At 37.1% G+C, this 25,157-nt stretch overlaps 1 protein-coding gene across 1 annotated transcript in view; it reads right to left on the reverse strand.

Moving 5' to 3' along the window:
• The window catches only part of DNAH8 (dynein axonemal heavy chain 8), a 369,939-nt gene that overhangs the window by 134,390 nt on the left and 210,392 nt on the right, over nt 1-25,157 (reverse strand). Inside the window, exons 54-62 of the mRNA XM_088795770.1 lie at nt 24,661-24,803; nt 24,049-24,183; nt 22,957-23,079; nt 18,339-18,552; nt 15,299-15,408; nt 11,012-11,175; nt 9,496-9,688; nt 6,794-6,916; nt 5,121-5,251 (exon numbers count right to left, since the gene is read on the reverse strand). Coding sequence (XP_088651896.1) covers nt 5,121-5,251; nt 6,794-6,916; nt 9,496-9,688; nt 11,012-11,175; nt 15,299-15,408; nt 18,339-18,552; nt 22,957-23,079; nt 24,049-24,183; nt 24,661-24,803 — 1,336 coding nt within the window. The remainder of the gene's footprint in view (nt 1-5,120; nt 5,252-6,793; nt 6,917-9,495; nt 9,689-11,011; nt 11,176-15,298; nt 15,409-18,338; nt 18,553-22,956; nt 23,080-24,048; nt 24,184-24,660; nt 24,804-25,157) is intronic.

Raw genomic sequence — 25,157 nt, forward strand, 5'->3', positions numbered from 1 at the left:
CTAAGGAAGCAGCTGCTGCTCAGCTCAAGCCCCCTGGGAATGTAGGCCAATGTTGCCAGATCTTTCAATTATTTTAAGAAAAGTCAGAAATATTTTTGTTTGATTTTTCCATGATCTCTCCCAATTTTTAAATGTTGACAACTGATTAAATTTAATTAATCTCTAGATATTTGATGTTTATGTTTTATAATATTTTTTTTAATTTTCCAATTATAGTTGGCATACAATACTGTATTAGTTTCTAGTGTACAACTCAGGGATTAGACATTTATATGACTTATGAAGTGATCACCCTAATAAATCTAGTATCCATCTGACACCATACATAGTTATTATAGTATTATTCACTATATTCCTTATGCTATACTTTACGTCCCCATGACTATTTTGTAACTACCAATTTCTACTTCTTAATCCTTTCACCCTTTGCACCTATCAGTTCGACCCTCTCCCATCTAGCAACCATCAAAATGTTCTCTGTATCTAGAATTTATTTCTGTTTTGTTGGTTTATTTTGTTCTTTAGATTCCACATATAAGTGAAATCATATGGCATTTGTCTTTCTCTGTCTAACTTACTCTATTCCACACAATATTCTCTAGGTCCATCCATGTTGTTGCAGATGGCAAGATTTCCTTCTTTTTTATGGATGAGTAATATTCTACTGTATATATGTACCACCTCTTTATCCATTCATCCATTGATGAACACCGAGGCTGCCTCCACATCTTGGCCATTGTAAACAGTGCTGCAATGAACATATGGATGCAGACATCCTCTCGAAGTACCATTTTGGGTTTCTTCAGCTAAATACCCTGAAGTGGGATTATTAGGTCCTTCTTTGTCTCTTGTGATAGCCTTTGTTTTAAGTCTATTTTGTCTGGCCTAAGTGTTGCTACCCGAGCTTTTTGTTTGTTTGCTTGTTTCCATTTTCATGAAATATCTTTTTCCATTCCTTCGCTTTCAGTCTATGTGTATCTTTCGATCTGAAGTAAGTTGCTTATAGGCAGTGTATATAAAGGTCTTGTTTTCTTACCCATTCAGCCACCCTACCTTTTGATTCGAGCATTTAATCCATTCACATTTAAAGTAACTGTTGACAGATACATAGTTATTGCCATTTTATTATTCACAGTTTTGATCTTTTTTCTTCTTCATAAAGTCCCTCCAACATTTCTTGTAATACTGGATTGTTGGTGATAACTTCCTTAGCTTTTTCTTGTCTGGGATGCTCTATATCTGCCCTTTGATCCTAAATCATAGCTTTGCTGGGTAAAGTAATCTTGGTTATAGCTCCTTGCTTTTCATAACATTAAATATTTCATACTAATCCCTTCTGGCCTGCAAAGTTTCTGTTCAGAAATTAGCTGACAGTCTTATGGGAGCTCCCTTGTAGGTAATTAACTACTTTTCTCTTGCTGATCTTAAGATTATCTCTTTGTCTTTTACCCTTGACATTTTAATTATGATGTGTCTTGGTGTGTGCCTCTTTGAGTTCATCTTGTTTGGGACTTTCTGTGCTTCCTGAGCTTGTATGTCTATTGCCTTCACTAGGTTAGGGAGGTCTTTCATCATTATTTCTTCAAATATATTTTCAATTCCTTGCTCTCTCTCTTCTTCTGGTACTGCTATGATGCAAATGTTGGTACACTTGATGTTGGCTCAGAGTTCCCTTAAAGGATTCTCATTTTTTTGATTTTTTTCTTTTTGCTGTTCTGATTGGGTGTTTTCTGCTACCTTATTTTCCAAATTGATGATCTGATCCTCTGTTTCATCTAATCTACAGTTGATTTCCTGTGATGTATTCTTTATTTCAACTGTAGTAGTCTTCATTTCTAACTGGTTCTTTTTATGTTTCCTATCTCTTTGTTGAAGTTCTTCTTGATATCATTGAGCATCCTTATAACCAGTGTTCTCAACTCTGCATCTGATACGTTGCTTTTGTTCATTTTGTTTAGTTCTTTTTCTGGAATTTTGTTCTGTTCTTTCATTTGGGACAGATTTGTCTCCCCATTTTGGTTACCTCACTCTATTTGTTTCTATATTTGGTAGAGCTATCATTTCTCCTGGTCTTAGTAGAGTGTCCTTATATAGTGAGTGTCCTGTGGGGCCCAGTCACACAATCTCCCTTGTCACCTGAGTTGGGTGCTTCAGTGGTTTCCCTTATGTGGGTTGTGCGTGCCCTAATGTTGTAGTTAAGGCTTGGTTGCTATTTACATATCAATGGGTGGGACTGATCTTCAGGCTGATTGGTTGTGAGTACTGGCCATGACTACTGTGGAGGAGATGTTGTGCAGGGGCTGAACCTACAGAGCAGGATTTGCTTTACCAGGGCTCTGGTGCCTGCCCAGTCTGCCCTTTGAGTGTGTCATTTATGGAGGTATTTGGGTGTTTCTCTGGTGCAGGCTGAAGCTGGTGACCATGTGTGTTGGGTCAAGGGCCTCTTGGGAGGGGCTCTGGTGCAGGCCAAGATCAGCCATTACCTGTGCCCTGTCCCAAGCCATTTGGTATGAGCTACAAAGTAACCTGCAGATGGTTGCCCTTGTGCTGGGCTTGTAGGTGCCTGGGAGAGTCTAAGCAGTCAACTGATCCTGGCTGCCACTAGTACAAGGTTTGATGCTGCTTTGCAAAAGGTATGTGGTATACTGAGGCCAGATGCTCTTGTTTGCATTTTGGGAAACTTTGAGAGATTTTTAGAAAAGTCTGCAGCATGAGCTGAGACAGGACATTTGTATGGAAAAACCACTGGAAGAGACTTGGGTGGGCCTGCAAGTTGGGTGGGGTAGGATCTCAGAGAATCACCATGGTGGGGCAAATGGTGTTAGTCAGTTTGAAGGAGACTCAGATATGGTGCCTGTCTGTGCCTGCACAATGGACAGGGGGAAGGCTCAACAAAGGAACAATGGCTTCTGCCAGCACATCTGTCTGGGAGAAAGCTGCCCCTCCAGCCCTTGTCCTGAAGCCAGACAATTCAGTTCTTCCCTGAATGTCCCTGGCACCTTTCGAGCTGCTGCCCCAGTGCTGGAGCTCAGTGAGCTCACAATGAGTCCATCAGTGAGTAAGTCCATGCACGGGCTCTTTAAGAGGAACACCTGGGACTCCAGCTGCCCTCCCTCTCAGTCACAATCTCTGCTGGTTTTCACAGCCAGAAGTTATGGGGATTTCTCTCCCCAGCTCTGGAAACTTGGGATGGGGAGCCTGGTGTGGGCTGAGACCCCTCACTCCTCAGAAGGGACCTTCTCCACAGCCTAGATAACCCTCCCAATTTTTAACCACCACAGGTGGATGTGGGACCAGCCTGTTACTTGGCTCTGTCCCTCCTACCAGTTGCAACATGGCTTCTTGTGTATATTCTCAATTATAGGACTTCTGTTCAGCTAGACTTCAGAAAATTCTATGGTTGTTTTGTAGTTTAGTTGTAATTTTGATGTGGTTGTGAGAGGAGACAAACATAGCATTTACCTACTCTGCCATCTTGACTATAATTTTCCAGATTTCTTTGCTGTTTATGTTTTCTAAGTGCTCTTGTAAATTGTACCTTGTTAAATTTTTATCTATTTGGCAGCAGAGTGGTGTCTATGTGTAACTTGAAAAAGTGACTTAAAATGTATATGAAAATACAAATTGCCAAATATTCACAACAACGTTGAAGAACAACAAATTTGTCCGAAACATAATGAAAAGCTACAATAATTAAAACAGAGAGTAATGGTGCAAAGATAAATAAATAAACCAGTAGAATAAATTATAATCATATATATGATCAGTTGATTTAGGGGAAAAAATGACACTGTGATGTGGTAAAAAAAAAAAAAAAAAAAAAAAGGTGACCTTTTCAATAAATGAAGCTGGATTGCTTGCATATCTTTGTTGAAAAAAATAATCTCAATTCCGACATCAGACTTTATGAGAAAATTAATTCAAGGTGGATTACAATTTTAGATGTAAAAAATAGTAAATTTTATCTTTAAAAGTGAAGGAAATCACAGGAGAATATTCATGACATTTGGGTAAATGAAATATTTTAACAGAATACAAAGAGTATTAAAATAAAGGGGAAAAATGGTAACTTAAGTTTCACTGAAATTAAGATCCACTAAGAGAGAAAAGACAAATAAATGAGTGGGAGAATATATTTGCAATACACACTCTGACAAAGAAATTATAGCCAAAATACAGAAAGAATTCCTAAAAACCAATAAAAGAAAGAAACACACTCCAATGGAAAAGAAAAAGGGCAAAAAACTTCAATGATCATTTCACAAAACAGGCTGTTGAAATGGCCAGCAAGAGGTGAAAATGTACTGAACATTATTAGCAATCTGGGAAATGCAAACTAAAGCCACAGTAATATCTCATTGCACACCCACCAGATTTGCTACAGTGAAAAAGATTCACAATGCCAAGGGCGGGCAAGGATGTGGAGGAATTGAAACTCATGAACCGTTGGTGGAAGTGTACACTGGCAGAACTACATTGGAAAACTACTCCACAGATCTACTAAAGCTGAATATATACATACTCTATTATTTAGCAATTCTCTCTCTAGGAGCATATTCAGACATATACAATAATATCGATAATATTCATAAAATAACAGCTCTATTTGCCAAAACAACCCATAAATGTTTATCAACAGTACAATAGATAAACAAATTGTGTAACATGCAATAAAGTGGAAGATTATACATCAATAAAAATGAACTACTGGTACATGTAGCATCATGGTTAAATCTCAAAAAAAAAAAAAATGCAAGTAACAGAAATGACACAAAAGACTAAATCCTGTATGTTTCTATTGCTATAAAGTTCAAAAATAGGTAAAACTAATCAATAGGCTTAGAAGTCAGAATATGGTTACCTTATGACTAGGACAGGACATGAGGGGTACTTCTGGGGTGCTAGTAATGTTTTATTTCTTCATCTGTGGGCTAGCTACATAGGTTTACTTACTTTGTGACACCCATGATTTGTGTACATTTCCTTATGTATGTTCCACTTAAATAAAGAGGTTATTTTAAAAAGAAATAACAAAATTGTTATTTTTTTTTAAAGTAAACGTTTTACCTTAGAGAAATTAATTATAGAAAAACATATTGTCGTGTGTAATTTTTTCTTACCTGGTTAATGTTATCTGGAATATTTGATATCCAGCTATAAAAGAGGCCAATCTTGAAAGACTTTGTTTTCCAGAACCACCAACACCCACCAGCAATGCATTTCCACATGATGTTCTAATTATTCGCGAAATCTGTTTTGAAATGAAACAGTATTTATCCAAAGATGGACTTCAACTGTTTACATTTTCTTGCACTAAATGGGTCCAAGGTTTGACCATATATTTCTATACTATATTAAACTTTTCCCTTTAATGCTATATCTCAGAATTTAAAAAATTAAAATTCATATTAATTTGATTCAAATTCTTTCCCTGCCCATCTATAGTTACATCATGAAAATGAAACCTAATTGTCTTTCCTATTTCAAAACTATTTTTGTGTGTGTGTGTCTGTATGTGTGTGCGTATGCGTGTGATTTTTAAAATTTTTCAATTCAATGGGTGGTGGAGCTGCTCTTGCCAATCTGCAGAAAGAAGTGTAGAATCGTTTGCTAATTATTCATCAGTCTAACGCACTGACTTACATAGACACCAACCTCTACAAGGAAGGCTAACTCTATCATATCTCTCCCGATGAAAATTCTTTAAAAGTACTAAATTCTACTTGCGACGGGGGCAGAAAGACATGTGTAGAAAAAGACTTAGAGAAACAGCCTTTATAGGCTTGTTTTGCTTTTCTATGGTTGATTTCCTTAGTGAGCATAAGGCTCCAATCGTGGTTCTGTCTTACGCAGGCCACTTGAAGGCATTGCGGAAAAAAGCTGTCTTTTACATTAATACAAAGGAAGAAAATCTAGATGGATTACTAAATTAATTATCACTACTAAAAAGAATTTTTTTAAGTACGAATTTTATAGATGGAAGTTCAACAATGATACCTTGATATTGGTTAATTCTATCACTATATATTTAAATGTATTAATCACTTATATGGTTTTTCACCTAGAATAGCATCCCAAGCCCCTAAGGCCTAGCCACAGTGGGTACTAAATAATTACTTGTTGAATGGATGAATGTGATACAGGCCAGAAATTCACCAATGTTGCAAAATGAAACTGTATAATAAACACAATGCTAAAGTCCCTCTTTATCAAACCTCTCTACTCAGTGTTCCAGCTCCTGGAGAAACACCTTGTCAATCTACAAATTGTACAAATAACTCCTTTTGATAGCATCTCAGACTTGGATCAAACCATACTCCTTTTTGGTGCTGCCTCTAATTGGATTCTATTTTCTCACCAGTCCCGTACACTCGCCTTACCCCTTCTCTATCAGTTTGCTCCTAATCTGTGAGCCAATCATGAAATTGACATTTTTTTTAAAGCATTAACTTTTCTTCCATTATATCAAAATATAATTTGGGAGGGAATATTTCTTCACAGGGTTCTTCTACTTGCTTTCTAGGAAGATAAAACCGACTCAGTGTGCCAAAAGCTCTGAACACAAAACCCATCAATTTGCTCTTGAAAAACATTTGCTGTCACATAGGTGAATTCAAATGAGGGGTTTCTGATTAAGCCTTTGTTTTCTAAGACAATGAACTGACCCATCCTATGGACACTCTTCTATACGCTACCTGATACCATATATTTATTATCTCAAAAAATTTATTTGTGAAATTTGCTAAGTGTTTACATGATCGATTTACATTAGTAAATAGTCAATAGATAGAACCTTAATAAGATGAGTCATTGCATCTTTGAAAAACACCAGATCAAGAGATGTCCCTCTGATTATTTCATTGAACTGTCTCTGGTAAAACTGGAGTTTTTCACACAGAAACTCAAAGGATGGTATCTATGAGTGGGGAAAAAAGAGAGAAAAATAATATTTAAGATCCAAAATTAATGAAAGTAGCAATTGTAAAGACACTCAAAAGTAATTATAATTTTTTTTAAACCTAGTGGATTTCCAAAACTTGGTCATAGATTAGTTGACTTTTAGTTATTTCCACTTTCAGAAGCCTGAAACTTAACTTTACGATATGAAATTATTCCTGACTATTCCCTTCAAGAACCCCAGCACCAATTCCTATCCATAGTAATTAACTCTTTCACTGCATTAATTGATTTCAAGTTCTTTCAAAATGTGTCAAAAATCCACGAAAAAATGAAAAGTTGATATTTTGACTATTTTATGCATTTAATAACATTTTGAGCTACTTTGCACAATGACATTATTTGGTTTTAAACCTTTGTTATATGGTAATAAATTTACCATTATATTGAATTTTAGCAAAAAATACTCAAAATATATTTAAGTATAGATAAATTAGAATCTAATGGCACTGATGACATAAAATATTTATTACAAAATGTTACACAATATGGCATACAAAACATCTTTGTTGTTGATAGTACAAGCCACAGGAAAACATATCCGAATGTGACAGCAAAAGAGTTAATGTTGAAATGTAACAAATATTTCTCTGTTTTTATTTGCTTTTTAATATTGTTTGTGGATTTTTAAAAAACTATACAGAAGTTTTAGATTGCTTGTGTAGTCAAACTGTTCTGAAATAAATATTCACATACGTGGCAAGAACCCATTCCTTTCCATGGCTAAGCAATATTCCACCGCATAGGTGAACCACTTCTTCTTTATCCATTCATCCATCGATGAACAACCAGGCTGCCTCCACATCTTGGCCATTGTGGAAAATGCTGCAATGAATATATGGATGCACACGTCCCCTCAAATAGTGTTTTGGGTTTCTTCAGTTAAATACCCTGAAGTGGGATTACTGAATCCTTCTTTGTCTCTTGTTATAGTCTTTGTTTTACAGTCTATTTTGTCTGATATAAGTATTGCTGCCCAAGCTTTTTTGTTGTTGTTTTTGTTTCCATTTTCATGAAATATCTTTTTCCATCCCTTTATTTTAAGCCTGTGTTTTGATCTGACGTGAGTCACTTGCAGGCAGCACATGTAAGGCCAAGCTGCAAACCAAGTCTGGTACCACTAACGCCAGACTTGGGGCTGCTCAGCCAGAGATGTGTATGGGACATGGCAAAGCAAGATGCTGCTTGTTTTAGTTTTGTTAACTTTTGAGAAATTTTAGGAAACTCCACAGTAGAAACCAAGACAGGCTGTTTGTATGGAAAAGCCACTGGAAGCAGCTTGGGTGTGTAGGATCTCAGGGACTCATCAAGGAGGGGAAAACAAAGGGTGTTAGCCAGACTGATGGAAACTCAGACACAGGAGCCACCTGCACCTGCACACTGGATGGAGGGGAGGGCTCAACAGGAAATACTGGGTCCTACCAGCATTTCTGCCTGGGAGAAAGCTGCCCCTTTAGCCCTCGTCCTGAAGCAAGACAATTCAGTTTCTCCCCGTATGTCCCTGGGGCCTTTCAATGTTCTGCCCCAGTGCTGAAGCTCAGAGTGAGTGAGTCCATCCTGGAGTTAAGTCCACATGCGGGTTCTTTAAGAGGAGCGCCTAGGACTCCAGCCACCCACATCTCACTCAGCCACAATCTCTGCTGGTTTTCACAGCCAGAAGTTATGGGGTCTTCTCTCCCCAGCACTGGAACCCTGGACTGGGGAACCCAGTGAGGACCCCTCATTCCTCCAGGAGGGACTTTGGCAGCTGATTTTTAATGGACACACATCAGTGGGGAACCAGTCCATTCTGTGTCTCTGACCCTTGTACCAGTCTTGAAGTGGCTTCTTCTGTATGTTCTTAGTTGTAAGACTTTGGTTCAACTCTGAACTCTGAAATTTGAATTCCGTGTAATTTTCACATGTCACACAGCATTACTCTTAAAATGTAAAAACCCTTCTAAGCTCACAAATTTAACAAAAAACAGACAGTGGCGGGATTTGGTCCATTGACTATAGTTTGCCAACCTCTGCTGTAGAGAATAGTTATTGAGTTTTATATTTATATCATACTCGGTCATCTTACTGAATTCTTAGTACTTACAAGTGATTTTAAGTCTTCTTGGATTATATTAAGAGATCATAATATCATCTGCAAATAATGATCTTTTTGTTTTCATCTATCTGATAATGACATTCATTTTTATTACTCTTTATTTTTAATTCTTTTATTTTTCAAGTCTAGTTGACATTCAATATTATTCTAGTTTCAGGTGTATACATGGATTTTCTTTTTGTCATTTTGTTGCAGTTTCTAGAACTTTCAAAGTAATATTGAATAATGGTACTATCAAGCATACCTGTCTTATACCTGACTTTAATGGGGTTGCTGCTAAATTTTATTGAAAGAAATATTTTACTTGGTATATGATGACACAAATCACAACACATAACTATGTAAAAGTTATGGCAACTCCATAGTGAGATTCTGGTACAGGGAGAAATATCGTTAGGTGAGTGATCAAAAAAAACCTCTTTTTTAAAGGTGAGAATAAATACCAATTCATAGAGTTTGGGTATTTCAAATAGAGTGTCTTCAGGTTCATCACCAGTTGGTTCAGGCATTTCACGGAGAAAATCTACAAAGTATGGTTCGGGAAGAATATATGACGTCATATCTGAGCTAGTAGTTTCTTCAACTGCGCGAATAAGTTGTACATTAAACCACTGCTCATCTTCATGAGTTATAAATCTGAAAGAAACATACAGGAGTACAAATGCAAAATATGAAGTCACCTTTTCTAACTGAACATGGTTTCAATCTCCCTCCACCTCCTTTCAGCCCCTATCCTGCACCTCCGTCATGTCAAAACAGAAAAATATTCTGCCTTCTGACTAGAAGGACATAACCCCATCCAAAAAAGTTATAACATTGATAGTCTTACTTATAGAAAATACCGACAGAGTCTCTTCTTGACCAAACTTAGGCTCCGCTGAATCCTCTTCCCAATTAGGCCTCGACTTTTGGACTTCCATGTCCTTTTCTGCATCACCCAATTTTAGCAGGAATCCTGTCAAGTTCACGTAGCCAGAATTCCCTACCCCCAGTATCTGATCACCCTCCTTATCTGACCAAATTCCTCATTGTCCATCATCCCCACCCCCGGGGTAATAGCTGATCACCTGGCTTGCTTTCAGCAAGAATCCTACTACCTAATAGGATTAGCAAGAATCTCCCTGTACCTCTGATATTTCCTCTTTAGTGATTTTCTATCCACCCCCCCCCCCCCAACCTTTTTCCTCAGCTATAAATTCCCACTTTTTCCTTATTTCTTTAGGAGTTGGGCCCAATCTCTCTTCCCTACTACAAACCTCCATTGCAGGACTATCATGATAGTCCTGCAGAAAGACTGTGCGCTTTTTTGTCTTAACAAGTGTTGTAAATATTTTTTCTTGAATAATACAGATCAGTCATGTAGGTGAGGTCAAAAGTCCCTACAATTTACAATAGGAGTGTAGAAGTAACAGTCAGTAGTGAGTGAGCATTCTCTTTCTGGGTTTATGGGCATACAGTGCACAAAGCTCCTTTTCAGATTTACAATATCGGGGGAAAGAGAGGAAGAAGGGGACTAACATTTGACAACTACCACCCATGTGTGAGACACTGTGGTAGGCCCTTTACAACTCTCTGGACCGGCATTACCATTCAGAGGAGGAAACAGGCTCAGAAAGATGACTGAGTTGACGCACCAGTTTTCACCATGGAAAACTTACACAGAGATCAAATTTTTTAGAAAATGTACATTAGTAAAATTTGCCTCTGAGTGTTATCAACTCTCTGATAATGTGGTGATTTAAAAAGATGTCCTGTTGAAATAATACTCAAGTGAATTGGCAAAGCATTTCTTTTTTTAAGACGACCAGCAGGTGGGAAATAACACTGATGTTTCATGAGCACCAGAGCAAATTAGGACACTATTCCTTACTCTACTGATTTGAGTAGCTAATGCAGGAATTAATCTAGTAGTATACAGTTCTTACATAGTACATTAAACTCAAGCGGTAACATATATACCTGTCTGCAATTACTCTGTTGCACTCATGTTTGAAAAGTGACAGGAGAACAGAGATTGAATCACACTCCTCGGCTTTTATGGTTAACATTCCTTGCCAAATTCTGGAAAGATCTCGAAGATTGAAAATGTAATGAAATTTAGAAGGAGTTGGGAGCATCTTCACCTAGAGATGAAAAAAAAAAAAAGTGATACTCTCAATTTGCTTTTCAGATAAAACTAAAAGTGGAAATGCTTTTAGAACTATTTTATTTCACAAATCTTATTTAAATAAAATAGGCTGAGGAAATAAACCAAGATTAAGTTTATATATTTGTCAAAGCACTAACAGCAAAAAAGCACATATCATAGATCAACATAGAATTTAAAAGACCATAAGCCCTTGAATAGGGTGGATTCAAGTATAATGCACTCGATATGGATTCCAACCCCTGTTCTACCACAATTAGTTGGATTTGAACAAGTCACTTTGCCCTGAGTTCTTAAAAAATATGTGAGCTTTGGGAATAAGCATTCCTAATCATTATTAACCTTATTAGTGTTATATGGAAATATGTCAACAAAAAAATGAAAGTGAGCTCATTGCCATACAGTTAGGAACAACGAATATTCACTTCTGAATGCAGAGATTGCTTTGATAAGGTCCTTAATGCGCTTGGTTCCCACAAATATATTTATATATCATAATCTAGATTTCACTGAGGGGGACCCAAACTCAGTCAACATGGTTCCATGTATCTGTATATCTATAGTAAATTGACAGGTAAGTCTGAAATGAAGCTGCTAATTATTAGGTGGCTTTCTTGGGTTGCCTTTGTTGGTTTGAAGACTAATTTACTTATTATTTCTACCAACTTCTAGAATTCAGACAGGCAAAGCTGTAACGAAGACACGTTCTTGTACAGAGAGACCCCAGTTGGGGATAAACTTGAGGTGTACTAGGTGAGGAAAGCATTGCTGGCCACGTATAAAATTGTTATTGATGCCATTAGCATCGTTTTTGAAAGTGAAACAGTGATAATTCTGGAGATACAAAGCAGACTCTCCACATGATTAATTCAGGAAAGCAAACGCTTTCTTTAGTACCAATTCATGGAATATGTCCTTTCTATATTGAAATAGTACCCTATTGAGTCTGTAGAGTAATTTTTACAGGCTAATTCAGAGTGGAAGTTAAAACAGCAGGTAGCAATGGAGAGGGAATGAAGAGAAGTGTTATTTCTCTCTTAGCTCATTTCCATGCCAAGCTAAAATGTTCTTTATATTCACCAAAATGTAAAACATACACTTATATTACAAATATGCAAAAAATAAAGGGACAAAGCTTTGTGAATATTGCTTTTTCTTCTTTGCTGCAGTTATGATCGCAGCCATTGGTAACTGAAGCCATCATTAAACAGAATTAAATTCCTTTCTTTCCCTCTTCTCATTTATTAACCTGCTTCTTTCCTACTCTTCTAATATTTTCCTTTAATTTTTGTCAATTTTTTTCTTTTCTCGCCTGCTTCTGCTTTAAGACTATGTAAAGTAATACAAAGGTGAAGTGATATACAAAGTGAGTGGATTAAAAGAGTGCTTTGTGAAGATAGGCAATTTGAAGAAAAAATATAAAGAAGGCTGCTTATTTGGGGGTGGGAATAGAAGGAAAATTCATTTATGTTTCAATGACTATTTTTCAGCACCTCCCATCACCCTTAGGAAGATAACATGCTAAATAGGACAGCTAAACCTGGTGTCATCAGGGAGCTTCCATTCCAGTTGGGGAGCCTGAGGATAAATAGGAAACAAACATATTGATAAATAAACATACAGGCAAATAACAACAATAAAAGTCATGGCTAGACAAAATAAACTACGGTCAGGAGACAAATAATGCCTGAGATGGGGCCGTGGAAGTTATTTTAGAGAAAATAACCCAGGAGAGCACCTCTGAAGGCGAGAATGATGAAAATTAGTCAAATGAAGTATAATGGCGCAGAGGCATGAAAAACTTGGGGTTTTCAAGCAACAGCATGAGAAGAGCAGCATAGCTGGAGCAGACTGATGGAAGAGAAGAGAGGTAAGCAGGGGCCAGCTCAGGCTCAAGTTCACAGGCCAGAGCAAGGCATTGGGAACCTACTGGTGGTTTTAAGGAGTAATAACCTCTGATTTACTTTTTTAAAAAAGCATTTTTGGACTATGTATAAAACAGACTATAGGGAGGACAAAAAGAAAGCAAGGAGATTGGTTAGGAAGTCCCTGCATGAGGATAGGTGATGGAAGCATCTATCAGGGTTCACAGTGAGATGGCACTAAGGACTCAGCTTTGGGACATATTTTGAAAGTTATAGAGACTTGCTGATGGACTGGATATAGGGGATGTAAAAGACAAATCAAGGATGACACCCAGTTTTTCTGCCTGAGAAGCAGGATAATTGTTGTTACTGTTAGATGCAAAAGTCTGAGAAAGGATCATACTTAAGGACAATTAAGAGTTCTATTTGGGGGCGGCCAGTTAGCTCAGTTGGTTAGAAAGTGTGCTCTTAACAAAGTTGCCGGTTTGACTCCCATATGGGAGGGTGGGCTGCGCCCCCTGCAACTAGATTGGAAAAAACAGCGACTGGACTTGGAGCTGAGCTGTGCCCTCCACAACAAAGACTGAAGGACAACAACTTGACTTGGAGCTGATGGGTCCTGGGAAAAACACTGTTCCCCAATAAAAAGTCCTGTAAATACACACTGTCCCCCTTCCCCAATAAAAAACCAAAAAGAGTTCTGTTTGGACATGTTAACTGAGATGGTTATCAGACAGCAAAACGGTGATGTCTACTAAGCAGTTAGAAATGTGTCTGGGGCCAAGCAGAGAGGCCTGGGATGGAGGACTTTTGAAGTCACCAGCACAGAGATAGTGTTTGAACCTTGAAGCTGGATGAGACTACCTGGGTAAAGGATGGAGACAGAGAAGTCCCAGCATCCAGATCAGGTAGAGCACAGTATTTAGAGGAGGGAAAAGAAGGGGCTTAGAAAAGGTAGCCAATGAGATAGGAAGAAAACCCAGAGGATGCAGCCCCTCTGAAGTCCAGTAAAGCAAGTGTTCAGCGGGATCGTTTATGTCAAATATTACTGAAAAGTCAAGCAAGAGGAAGAAGAAACTGACCTTTGGATTTAGCAAGACTGAGGCCTTTGGTGACCTTGCTGAGAGCTATGGAAATGAAAGCTTGGGCAAAATGGGTTAAAGAGGTAAGAAAGTGGAGCCAGTAAATATGCACATAACAAAGGAAGCTTTGACAGAAAGATACTAGGAAGGCCAAAGCTTTTCAGAAAAATACGTCCAAAGGTACATTAAACTGAACAATAGCCCCACTTGAAAACAGATGGCTCTTACCACAGAAAAGCATCTCAGACACGCAGCTCTCCCACTCATTTTGGAGTTTCTTTAAGAGAGGCAGAACAGCACGTGCAGAGACCCCGTGTTGACAAGGAGTGGGCCTTATACAAGGAACTGGGGGGCGGGGGGGCTGCATGGAAGAGCATTTCATAAGAAACACTCCATTCCTCTTCTGATAAATTCTGTATCTAGAATTCTGCCAGTCTACCCAGGAATCTGAAAGGCTGGCCCACTCGAGGCTTCCCCACAACATGAGCTTCTGCCCAGATGTGTATAATTGGCCTAATAAGTGAACTATGACAACTAATCTGTACCTCCTTTGCCATTTTGGGGCAAATACATCAACTTTGTTTTTTATCTCAGACCTATACTTCGGTGCTTTTTCATGAGTCTGCCTTAAGCTGTCTGGTCTGCTGAGCTTTACTTAGGGTACTGACTTGTGTATTAAAATCTAGCCTACTTTAAGCACACTTCCATCAATTTACTAACTCCATCTCCACCTTCAAGAAATACACATTTAGACTTGGGTATCTAAGAATCTCTGGAACTCCAAGTATTCATTCAATCAGTAAACATTTGTGTCTAACACAGTTTAGTGGTGGCTGGGGGGAGACAGACATACAAAGAATTACAAATCAGAGTAACAAGTGGAAAAGCAGTGTTCTCATTGTATCAAAATTTTACTTTATCTTGGATGTCTTGTCTGGTTTATAATAATACGTCATACATAAGGAAAGCACCAATCAGTCAGAATATTTGCTCCCTGGAAGGAAAAAGTGTCATAAATCTATTTGGGCACCTAATTTGTCTTTTCCTAAAAAGCAATACCACATATAATGTGACGATAATTTCATGAGCCACAAGGGAGGACTAGCCTGAGTAGTTGCCTGTTTTTTATTATTGAAAACAGGTGATTCTGTACCTTAGTCCACTGCCACAGCACTCTGCCTGCTGAAACTAAATTTGAAATCATCTCACATATTTCAGGTTTGAAATGTCTGCAAGGGTCAAAGTATCCACAGCCAATGACTCCTGAAAAATAAACAAGATTGAAGGTACAAGCTTACTAAATGACTATAAGGTGAATGTTTATCCCTGTAATTAAATCATTACAAGGCTGACTAGGTGACATTAGGAATTTCTCTTAAGGAATCAGCTAAGACTGTGAGCAGTGGGGCCTATGAAGCTAAGTATGCAGTGTTAGTTCATTGAATCCTCCAGCGCCTTATGAGAAAGAATCTGAGCTAGATATTTTATTATTATTATTATTATTCCCATTTTAATACGAGTTACTTGCCCAAGGTCACACAGCTTGTGTGTGGTTGAATCTGAGATTTGAACCCAGGTAGCCTGGCTCCAGGGCCTGTAGGACAGCACTCACCCGGAAGTGTACCTGAGCTGAAAAAGACTTAGAGACTACGTCCTCATCTTACAGATAAGGAGACCAGGTCCAGACAGGTAAAGCAAGTTGTTCAAGGTCACATGGATTGGTTGTTGATAGAATTGGAATCCACACCCACATCTCCTGACCTGCAGTCAGTCAACACTTTGGTGGGGCTGGTCATCTATTGGTTCCTTGGAAACATCCAGAACTGTGAAAGGCTGACATAATCACCCTCAGGAAGGACTGAGTTATAGGTTTATAGACTATTCTTAAAGTCTCAATATGTGTTTGGTTTTAGACTACAAAACCAGATTTACTCTACTTTGCTCCAGTGAGACTGTGTTGAGTTCCGAGCATGGTATTTTCAGGAGAATATGACTATGAGTATCTGCTCAGAGACGCAGAGCAGGTTTATGAAGGATGGAGCCGCTAAAGAACTGGGCTTCATTCACATAGATCGAAGAAGAGTGGCCTTGAGGGAACCTGAAATTGTCCTCCAGTTATAGCTTGCTGTGCTAGATGCCTGTAAGGCCCTTTTGCTTCCTGAAATCCTATAATTCTAGATCTCCAACTTCCTGTGGGACAAATGTGTAATATAAGAAGCATGGGATCTGGAATCAGAAAACAGGATTAGCAGCACACATCTACCATGCACTGGCTAAACGGCCTTGATTGGGTAGTTATTTCTCTTCTCTGAGCCTCAGTTTCTGGTTTGTTTCCATATGTAATTTTCAACATTAATCATATACAAGAGTATATAAATAGTTTAACAAATAAGCAATCACCCACGTGCAGACAAGGATTGAGAAACGCAGCATGGCCCCAGTACACGTTTGTCCAGCCCTGTCCCCGAGCCCTTCCTTCCTCCAGAAGTAACCATTACTCTGACTTGGTGAGAATCGGTAACTTGCTTTTCTCTGCCACTTACGTTTCTGAACTTTAACCTTTTGTTAACCATAATTTTTGAGATTTCATTTAATGGACTCATATATTCCTCTGTGACTTGCTTCCTGCACTCAACATGGTATTTCTGGGCTTCATCCATGTTGGAGCATGTAGGGGTGTGTGCTCATATTCACTGCTGCATAGCATTACACTTTAGTCTATGCCACCATTTATTTATCCTATTTTATCGTCAATAAATATTTGGGTTATTTCAAGGTGTTTGCGCTGATGAACATTGTTCTACAAACATTCTTGTATAAGTCTTCTGGTGCACATATGCAAAATCAGCTACAGGTGGATCAAGGACTTAAATATGGAAGACAAAACTATCCAATGTTTAGAAGAAAATATAGGAGACTATCTACATGACCTCTGGGTTGGAAAGGGAAAAAAGGACACATTGGTATATAACTAGAAGTGGAATTGTTGTGGGGGTACACATTCTGCTTTACCAGTAAAAATGTCCAGTCATTACCCAAAAAGGGCTGGCAGCAACTGACACACTCACCAGCAGGGATGAGAGTCACAGTTGCTTCACATTCTCATCAATGCCTGATTTTGTCAGAATTTTTCATTTTTGCAAATCTAGTGGGTATAATATAGTATTTCCTTGGTGTTTTAAATTTGCATTTTCCTGAATATTAATACTTATCATTTTGACATTTGTTTATTGGCCATTTGGTTACCTCTTGCAAAAGTGTCTGTTTTTTGCCCATTTTTATATCACATTATTTGCTTTTCTCTGATTGATTCATAAAACTTCTTTAAACACTCAGACTATTACATTTTTTTGTTCTGCTATATGTGTTGAAAACTTTTTCCCCTCTGGGGCTTGTTTTACTCTATTAATGTTACTTTTTAGATGAACATAAGTTCTTAATTTTAATCTAGTCAAATTTATCATTTTTTTCCTTTATGGCTTATGCTTTCTGAGTCTCATTTAAGAAGTTTTCTCCTACACAAAAGGTATTTTCCTCCCAAACATTTATAAGCGTTGCTTTCCATATTTAGGTCTTTAATCCATCAGTATTGATTTTATGTTTGGCATGAGGTATGAGTCCAATTTCAATTATTTCCCTATAAAAATTACTAAATATTCCCAGTACCACCTATTGAAAGTCTACTTTTTTCCTTCTGATCTATAGTACTTGCTATCAAATAACTAATGTCCACATATGCATGGGTCAGTTTCTCTTGTAAGTCTTCACGAACGTAATTTTTGATGGTACGGTTTATGTAAACCTAAATTTGGCATCAAAAATTTCAGTTTCATTAATATATCAAAGTGCTACATTTGACTTAGCATATTATACTGTTAACCTATGGTCAATGTGCTATCATTTATTAGCCCAAATTTCTGAGTAATTCATACCAAGAAAACCAAAACACAAAGGATGGCTCACCTTTAAAGCTGACCTTCAACAAGACTATTTCTAAATATTCCTGAGTCTCAAATTAAGCTCTAAACGTGTCTTCTTATTATGTAGTCCCTCTTTTATGGTATTTAGCTCTCTATTTCAGATACTTAATCCCTACTTCAGACAGAGCCTTTTTATCTCTTAAATAAGATTTTTCATGGCTTATGTCCACTATGCAATGCAATAAAAAAATTAAACACCTAGAATAGTCATACCAAAAATTTTGTCTATTGAAGCATTTGAAGGCAATGTGCAATTAAACACAGTAAACTGTCGTTTTAAACGTTGTGGAATATCATTTCGACCACCTCCGGGGTGGATCATTGCTGCTATGAGCTGTACATCCACAATAGTGGTGAAGTCTCCAGGCTTATCCAGGCTGTACATTCCTTCCATTTCCATCATTTGTCGCACAATCTCATTAGTGATCTGAAATGTTATACAGCAATATTTTAGTAACATATCACTATCATATTCCTCCATAGCTCCTATAAAATAGTACAGATGAGTTAGAAGAAAATACTCAGCTCTTCTCAATGAAGTGTTTGTGAATGTCAATGATCATCTTACACGATGCCACCCATGAAGTCTAAGCCATATGTTAAATGTGTGCGGCAAGTCCAAAGTACTCTTTATCACATTGATAGAACGAATTTTCAAATAAATTTAGATAAGTGAATTTATGGACTATTTGGTACAATTACAACAGTACTCAGAATTACAAGTTTTACTATAGATGCCTTCACACTCAAAATTCAACACTTCAAAATACTTTAAATCAGAATGTGGGATGGTTTTACTCCTGAACTTTCACTATTATATTACTGAATGTTTGGTTGTTGGTTTTATGTCCTCATTTTATCTTTTCTGCAGCCTCTAACATTTATAAAACTCTCTTCTTACTGAATATTTTTCCTCTCTTGGTTTCAGAGACTCAGTTCTTTCCAGGTTCATTCTGGGTAGCTTCCCAAGCCACACTTTCGCCACCCATCCCTCACATGTAACTGTTCTACAGGGTTCCTTCCTTTACTCTTCTCACTATTTCAGGAGATGCCATCTCAACCCTACACCCTAAGAAATCTCAACTCTGTAACCCTAGCTTCAAATTCCCTTCTAAGTTCCACACCTGTATGTCCAAATTCCTACTGGGCACCAAGTGGATGTCACACAAACACCTCAAATAAGGCAGTCTTTCATTCAACAAACATTTAATGAATGACTACTGTGTGTCTGGCTCTGTTCTAGCATAGACAAAAATCCCTATCTTCAAGAGCACACATTCTGGTCATAGGAGACAAAATGTACACATGTATGTTCGTATGCATGTATGCATATACATAAAATGGTACATTATAAGCGTTTTGGGGAAAAAAAAGCAGAGAAAGGACACAGGCAGTGCTCAGGGGTACAACTGAATATGGGGAGCAGGGGAAGCTTCACCTCACATGACATATAAGCAAAGACTTGAAGGAGGTGAGAAAGGAAACCATTTATATATCTAGGGGAAGAGTATTCCAGGTGGAGTAAACAGCAAATGCAGAGGTGCTGAGTAAACATCATACCCAGTGTATACAAGGCTCAGTAAATGTGGTTGGAACAGTCATGAGGAGGTGAGATCAGACAGGGTAGGGTCTTTGGGTTACGGTAAGGATTTTGGCATTTGTATTCTACAAGTCTGGATGGATTCTGAGCAGAGGAGTGTGTCATGGGATCACTCATGTTTTAATTGGTTGCTGATCTGAGAATAGATTAAGGGGGCAAGGGAACCAGGGAGGTAATGAGAAGGCATTTGTAGTGATCAAGAAGGGAGATGGTGGTTTGCACAGGTATTAGCAATGGAGGTGATAAGTAGGGTCAAATCTTGGATGTAGTTTGAAGATAGAGCCAACGTGATTTCCTGACAGAATGAATGTGCAGTTGCTATTTCTTGAGATGGAGAACACTGCTGGAGGAGCAGGTTTAGGGAGCAACAGGAATTTGACTTGACATGTTAAGTTTGGGATCCAACTAGACATCCCTAATTGGATAAATGAGCCTGGAATTCAGGAGCTCTTCAGAGTGCATAGATGATATCTGAATATGCCTCCACTTTCCTCACCTTGTTGGAACTGCTGAGAGGTCTATCTGGCTTGGAACTCTGCTGAATGGGAGAGGAAAGTGGAAAGAAAAAAGGAAAAGGAGGCCTTTCCTGGGAGGTTATGGCCTCAGAATGACACTTGCTCAGGTATGCACCTGGGTATAACACATAGCCTCAGCGGGCCAGAGACTTCCTAATCTTAACGGTGCTTTGAGATGATCCTGACTAAATAAATTCTGAAGGATCTGGCAAAAACAAACAAACAAAAACCCCCCAAAAACCAAAACAAAAATAACTTCAAAACCTATCTGAATGAGGACATATCCTCCTAGGCTTTAAGAAATAGCCAGTGATAATTTTTCAAGGGCAATGACCTAGCAATCTGTCAAAGATACATACAGAAAACAAGACAGCTTGAATCTGAACAAGAACTATTTAAAACCGTAGAAAACAGAAACAGACCCACATAGACTTCACATGCTAGAATTAACAGACACAGAAATTAAAACAACTGTGCTCAACATGTTTAAAGAAATAAACAACAAATTTGAAAATATATGTAAGGAATAGGAAATTATAAAAAATGACAACATATTTGAAAGAAAAGAGAATCAAATAGTAACTAGAATTAAAACTCAATGAATAATTTGACAGTAGATTAGACTAAAAAAGAAGATAAAATTAGTGAAATGGAAGGCAGAGGTGGAAATAATCTAGAATATAAGCACTGAAGAGAGAGAAGTTTGGGATGTATACAAGAGAACTACAGACACATAGAGGGCATAGAAGAAAGTCTAATATACATTTGGACAGAGTCTGAGAAAAGGGAACAAAATGAGACAGAAGAGATAAAGACTGGAATTTTCTAGAATTGATGAAAGACACCAAACCACAGTCACAAGTCCCAGTGAATCTCAAGCAAATAAATACAAATAAATATACACCAAGGAACATCATTAAATATATATATATATATATATATATATATATATATATATATATATATATGTAATGTAAAGTGAAAGTCTTAAAAGAAGCAAGTGAAAAAAGGCTGATTAACTTCAGAGGTGCAATGCTTATGTGGTAGCTGACTTCTCAATATCAGCAAGGAAAACAGAAGACAGGAATATATTCAATGTGATGAAAGAAAATAACTGCCAACTTAGATTTTTACATTCAGCAGCAATGTCTTTCAAATAAAGACACTTGCAGACAAACAAAAACTAAGAATTAGTCATTAAAAGACTCTCTCTAAAGGAAGTTCTAAAAGCAGAAGGGACATGATACCAGAAGGAAGGCCTGAGATGCAAGAATAAATAAAGAGCAAAGAAAGTGGTAAATATGTGGGTAATGCAAATGAAAAGTGAATATACAAAAGAGTGAAATAATGCCTCATGGGAGATCTTTTTAAAAAGAAAGATATAGACTTAAAATACAAGTCAACAATAACGTGATAAGTCAGGAGAAAGATAAAGGAAATTGACATGTTCAAAGGTCATGGGATATACAAAATGGGAATAAAGGGTTTGTTTATCTTTATTTTTGATGATCTGTGCATGCAGAATGGACTGTCTAGAGTCACCACTAGAACGTAGAAATTGAGTACAGTATATAGGTAGTAAACAAACAAAAGGAAAAATATCCATTTCCTTACAGAGATAGGAAGAAAGCTGCAACACATCTATGCTCAGCTGAGGGCAAGGAAATGGAGGTGTTGGAGGTCTGGGGAAAAGAAGCAAGTATGAAACAGTCATCTCCCAGAGCAGAAGCCTGAATGGATACGCAGTACAAGACAAAGACATAAACATGAAACATGCAGTGATTGGGCAGCATGAAGAGCTCAGTTGAGGCCCATGATCATGATTTTAAAGTGAAACCAGGATTGTGTGGTTTTCTCCAGTCAATTTAGGCGCATAGGTCAGGCGGATGGAGAGTAGACAGAAAGTTTTAACAAGACTTTAAGATGGTTTAGGCAGATGATGAGAAGGTGTATGCTACAGTGATTATAATGAAAGATCATAGAATTTCAGCTGGGAAAAGAAGTGAGGAAATGAGAGAAAATAATGGAAGGAAAAATAAATAGTAGCTCCATCTGGAGTCTGGACAGCAGAGGGAATAAGCTACAAAGAGTGGACATGGTAATCAGAGAATAAAGTGCTTGAAGTTGAGATGATGAAGGAGTCACATCAATAATAAAAAAGTGCAGGATATGACTGCATGAATGAGTCATTCAGACAGGGTGGAAGACACCATCATTGGAGAAGGAAAGGTCAAGGAACTGAGAGGCCAAGATCACGTTAGCAGGTATTGGCATCACCAAGAATTATGAAAACAGGCTACATAATTTGCGTGGCACAGGGCAAAATGAAAATGCAAGGTTCCTTTTACAAAATTATTAAGAATTTCCAGAAGGCAACAGCAGAGCATTAAACCACATGCAGAACCCTCTGAAGGGCGAGTTCCTGTGAAACTGGCCTGGTGACCGGGACAGTGCTGGAGAGAGTAACAGTGGTTCCAGAACTGAAATCTTCAGGGGAAGAGGGCATGTTATCTAAGGGTCTGATATGACTGCAACAATGTGATATATAGATGATATATTATAGAATTGTACACTTGAAACCTATGTAATTTTATTAACCAATGTCACCCCAATAAATTTAATTTAAAAAAAAGACTGAGAATTTTTACTAGGCTTAGTAAGATGAAGGCTATTAACATTTTTATATATAACTAAGAATACCAATTAAATATCATACCTGATCTCCCCATTCATTAATGACTGGCATATTAATATCATCAATAAATACAGTCATTTTTCTTCCTCCTGGTGGCCCGTATGTGCTTCCCATTCGCTTATCCACATAGCTTTCAATTGTTCTCTGGAGACAAAGCAATGATTTGTCTTATGCATTAAATTTCAATCCAAATCAATAATGTTGTAAAGATTTTGCAGGGTGTCAGATGGGCACTTGTCTTATTAGGGAGATCACTTCACGGATAGTGTAGATGCCTGACCATTGTGTTGTACACCTGAAGCTGAAGCTGAATAATACTGAATGTCAACTATAATTTATATATATATATATATATATATATATATATATATATATATATATATGTATATATATACATATATATAAATGTGTGTGTGTATATATATATACCTATACATATATGTGTGTGTGTGTGTATGTATGTGTATATATATATATATATATATATATATATATATATATATATGTTCACAGGATGTGGAGTACAGCGTAGGGAATAGAGTCAATAGAAATGTAACAGCTATATACGATGTCAAAGGGTAGTAGAGTGGGGGAGGGAGGTTATCACTTTGTTAGGGGTATAAATGTCTAACTATTACATTGTTTTGTATACCTGAAACTAATTAAAAAATGAAAAAAATTTCAATCCATATTTCTAAAAATTATGAGTATGTTTTCCAGAGTAAAATATAATTTACTTATTTAATATGCATAAATGCCACTATTAAAATACACATTGTGAATTTAAAAAATAAGCTTTTGGAATGTTAATCATTACTTTATGTTAAAAGAGATACACTCAAAAATTCAGCTTCAGCCTCAATATTTGGCTAGTAATCCAAATTTTAGGCTATTAATAAATTTTAGGCTATTAATCAAAATATGCTATTTGGACTTGGCTTTAATCTCTGCCTTAGGAAGGTTAAATAGCTGAATGCCAACTGCAGCACCATTTCTTCTGATATATCTATCTATATAGATATAGCTCAGTGTTTTGTATGCATATACATTTCAGTGTAACCACCACTTAAAATATTTAATATGTGGAATACTACAGCAAATGATGGGTTTTACCTGAAACATCATTGGTTCCGTCGCAGATGAAAAGTTTAGACTTTTGGATAAGTGTACTTCAGGATCATATTTTTTCAAATAGGCCTTAACCATTACAGTTTTTGCAGTTCCCTGCTCTCCTATGAGCAAAACAGCCTGCAATCACAGGGTAATCATGTTTATAGGTGTTCTACAACATGTTTAGTTTTAAATATCTTATGGTTCTAGTAGCCATTCTTTTATTCTATAAATTAATACAACTCATTTTTAAAGACTTTTTAGAATTACACCTACATCAATGTAAATCCTAATTGAATTAAAGATTTAAATGTAAAATGCATACTATAAAAGTGCTGGAAGAAAATATGAGTGAATATTCACGTGCCCATGGGAGTATGGAAGGATTTTGTAAGCAGACACCCACTTTGCTTAGCAAGCTAGGAGTCAGCCGTTCAGAGGATACCGAGTTAGAAGTATATCCTGGGACCTGGGGTTCATTTCCCAAACATGTTTTTCTCAGATGACACTACCTCCATCCCATTGTGCTGGAATTTAATTTTTCTATCTGATGTGTGTGGAAAGGCATGTGTTTCTTACATGTTTTATGATCATCCAAGAAACTATCAAACTTACTTTATTTTGTTTTGCAATGGTGTCTATCAAAAAATTTGTTCTAATATTGTCAACATTTGGAACCAAAATTGATGCATATTCTGGAATACTGTCAGTTGGATAAAAATATGGCTGAAGTTTCTTATTCCAGTGCTCCCAATCACCTATACAATAAGTAAAAATTGATCTTAATAAAACTGCATTCTTCAGAAGTAATCAGAACACAAAAATACAAGTGCTATAAACAATCAACAGAATCATGTAAACATTTTAAACATTTTCCTAAACATATTAACATATCTACTTATCTAATCTCTTCTCTAATATCTAATCTAATATCTGCTTATCTAATACATGTGGCATTTGATAATTAAATTTGTTTTGACTCTTTACAAGGTTTTTTATTTACTAAATCATTCATCTAGAGAGATCTGGCCTGAGATTCAATCAGAATCAGCTAGTACTAAAACCAATGACATGTTTAGTATCTAGTAGGAAACCACATCAACTGAAAGGAT

The sequence above is a fragment of the Rhinolophus sinicus genome, chromosome 2 (genome assembly GCF_057876585.1).
Source record: "Rhinolophus sinicus isolate RSI-liver-muscle chromosome 2, RSI-T2T, whole genome shotgun sequence".
Lineage (NCBI taxonomy): Eukaryota > Metazoa > Chordata > Mammalia > Chiroptera > Rhinolophidae > Rhinolophus > Rhinolophus sinicus.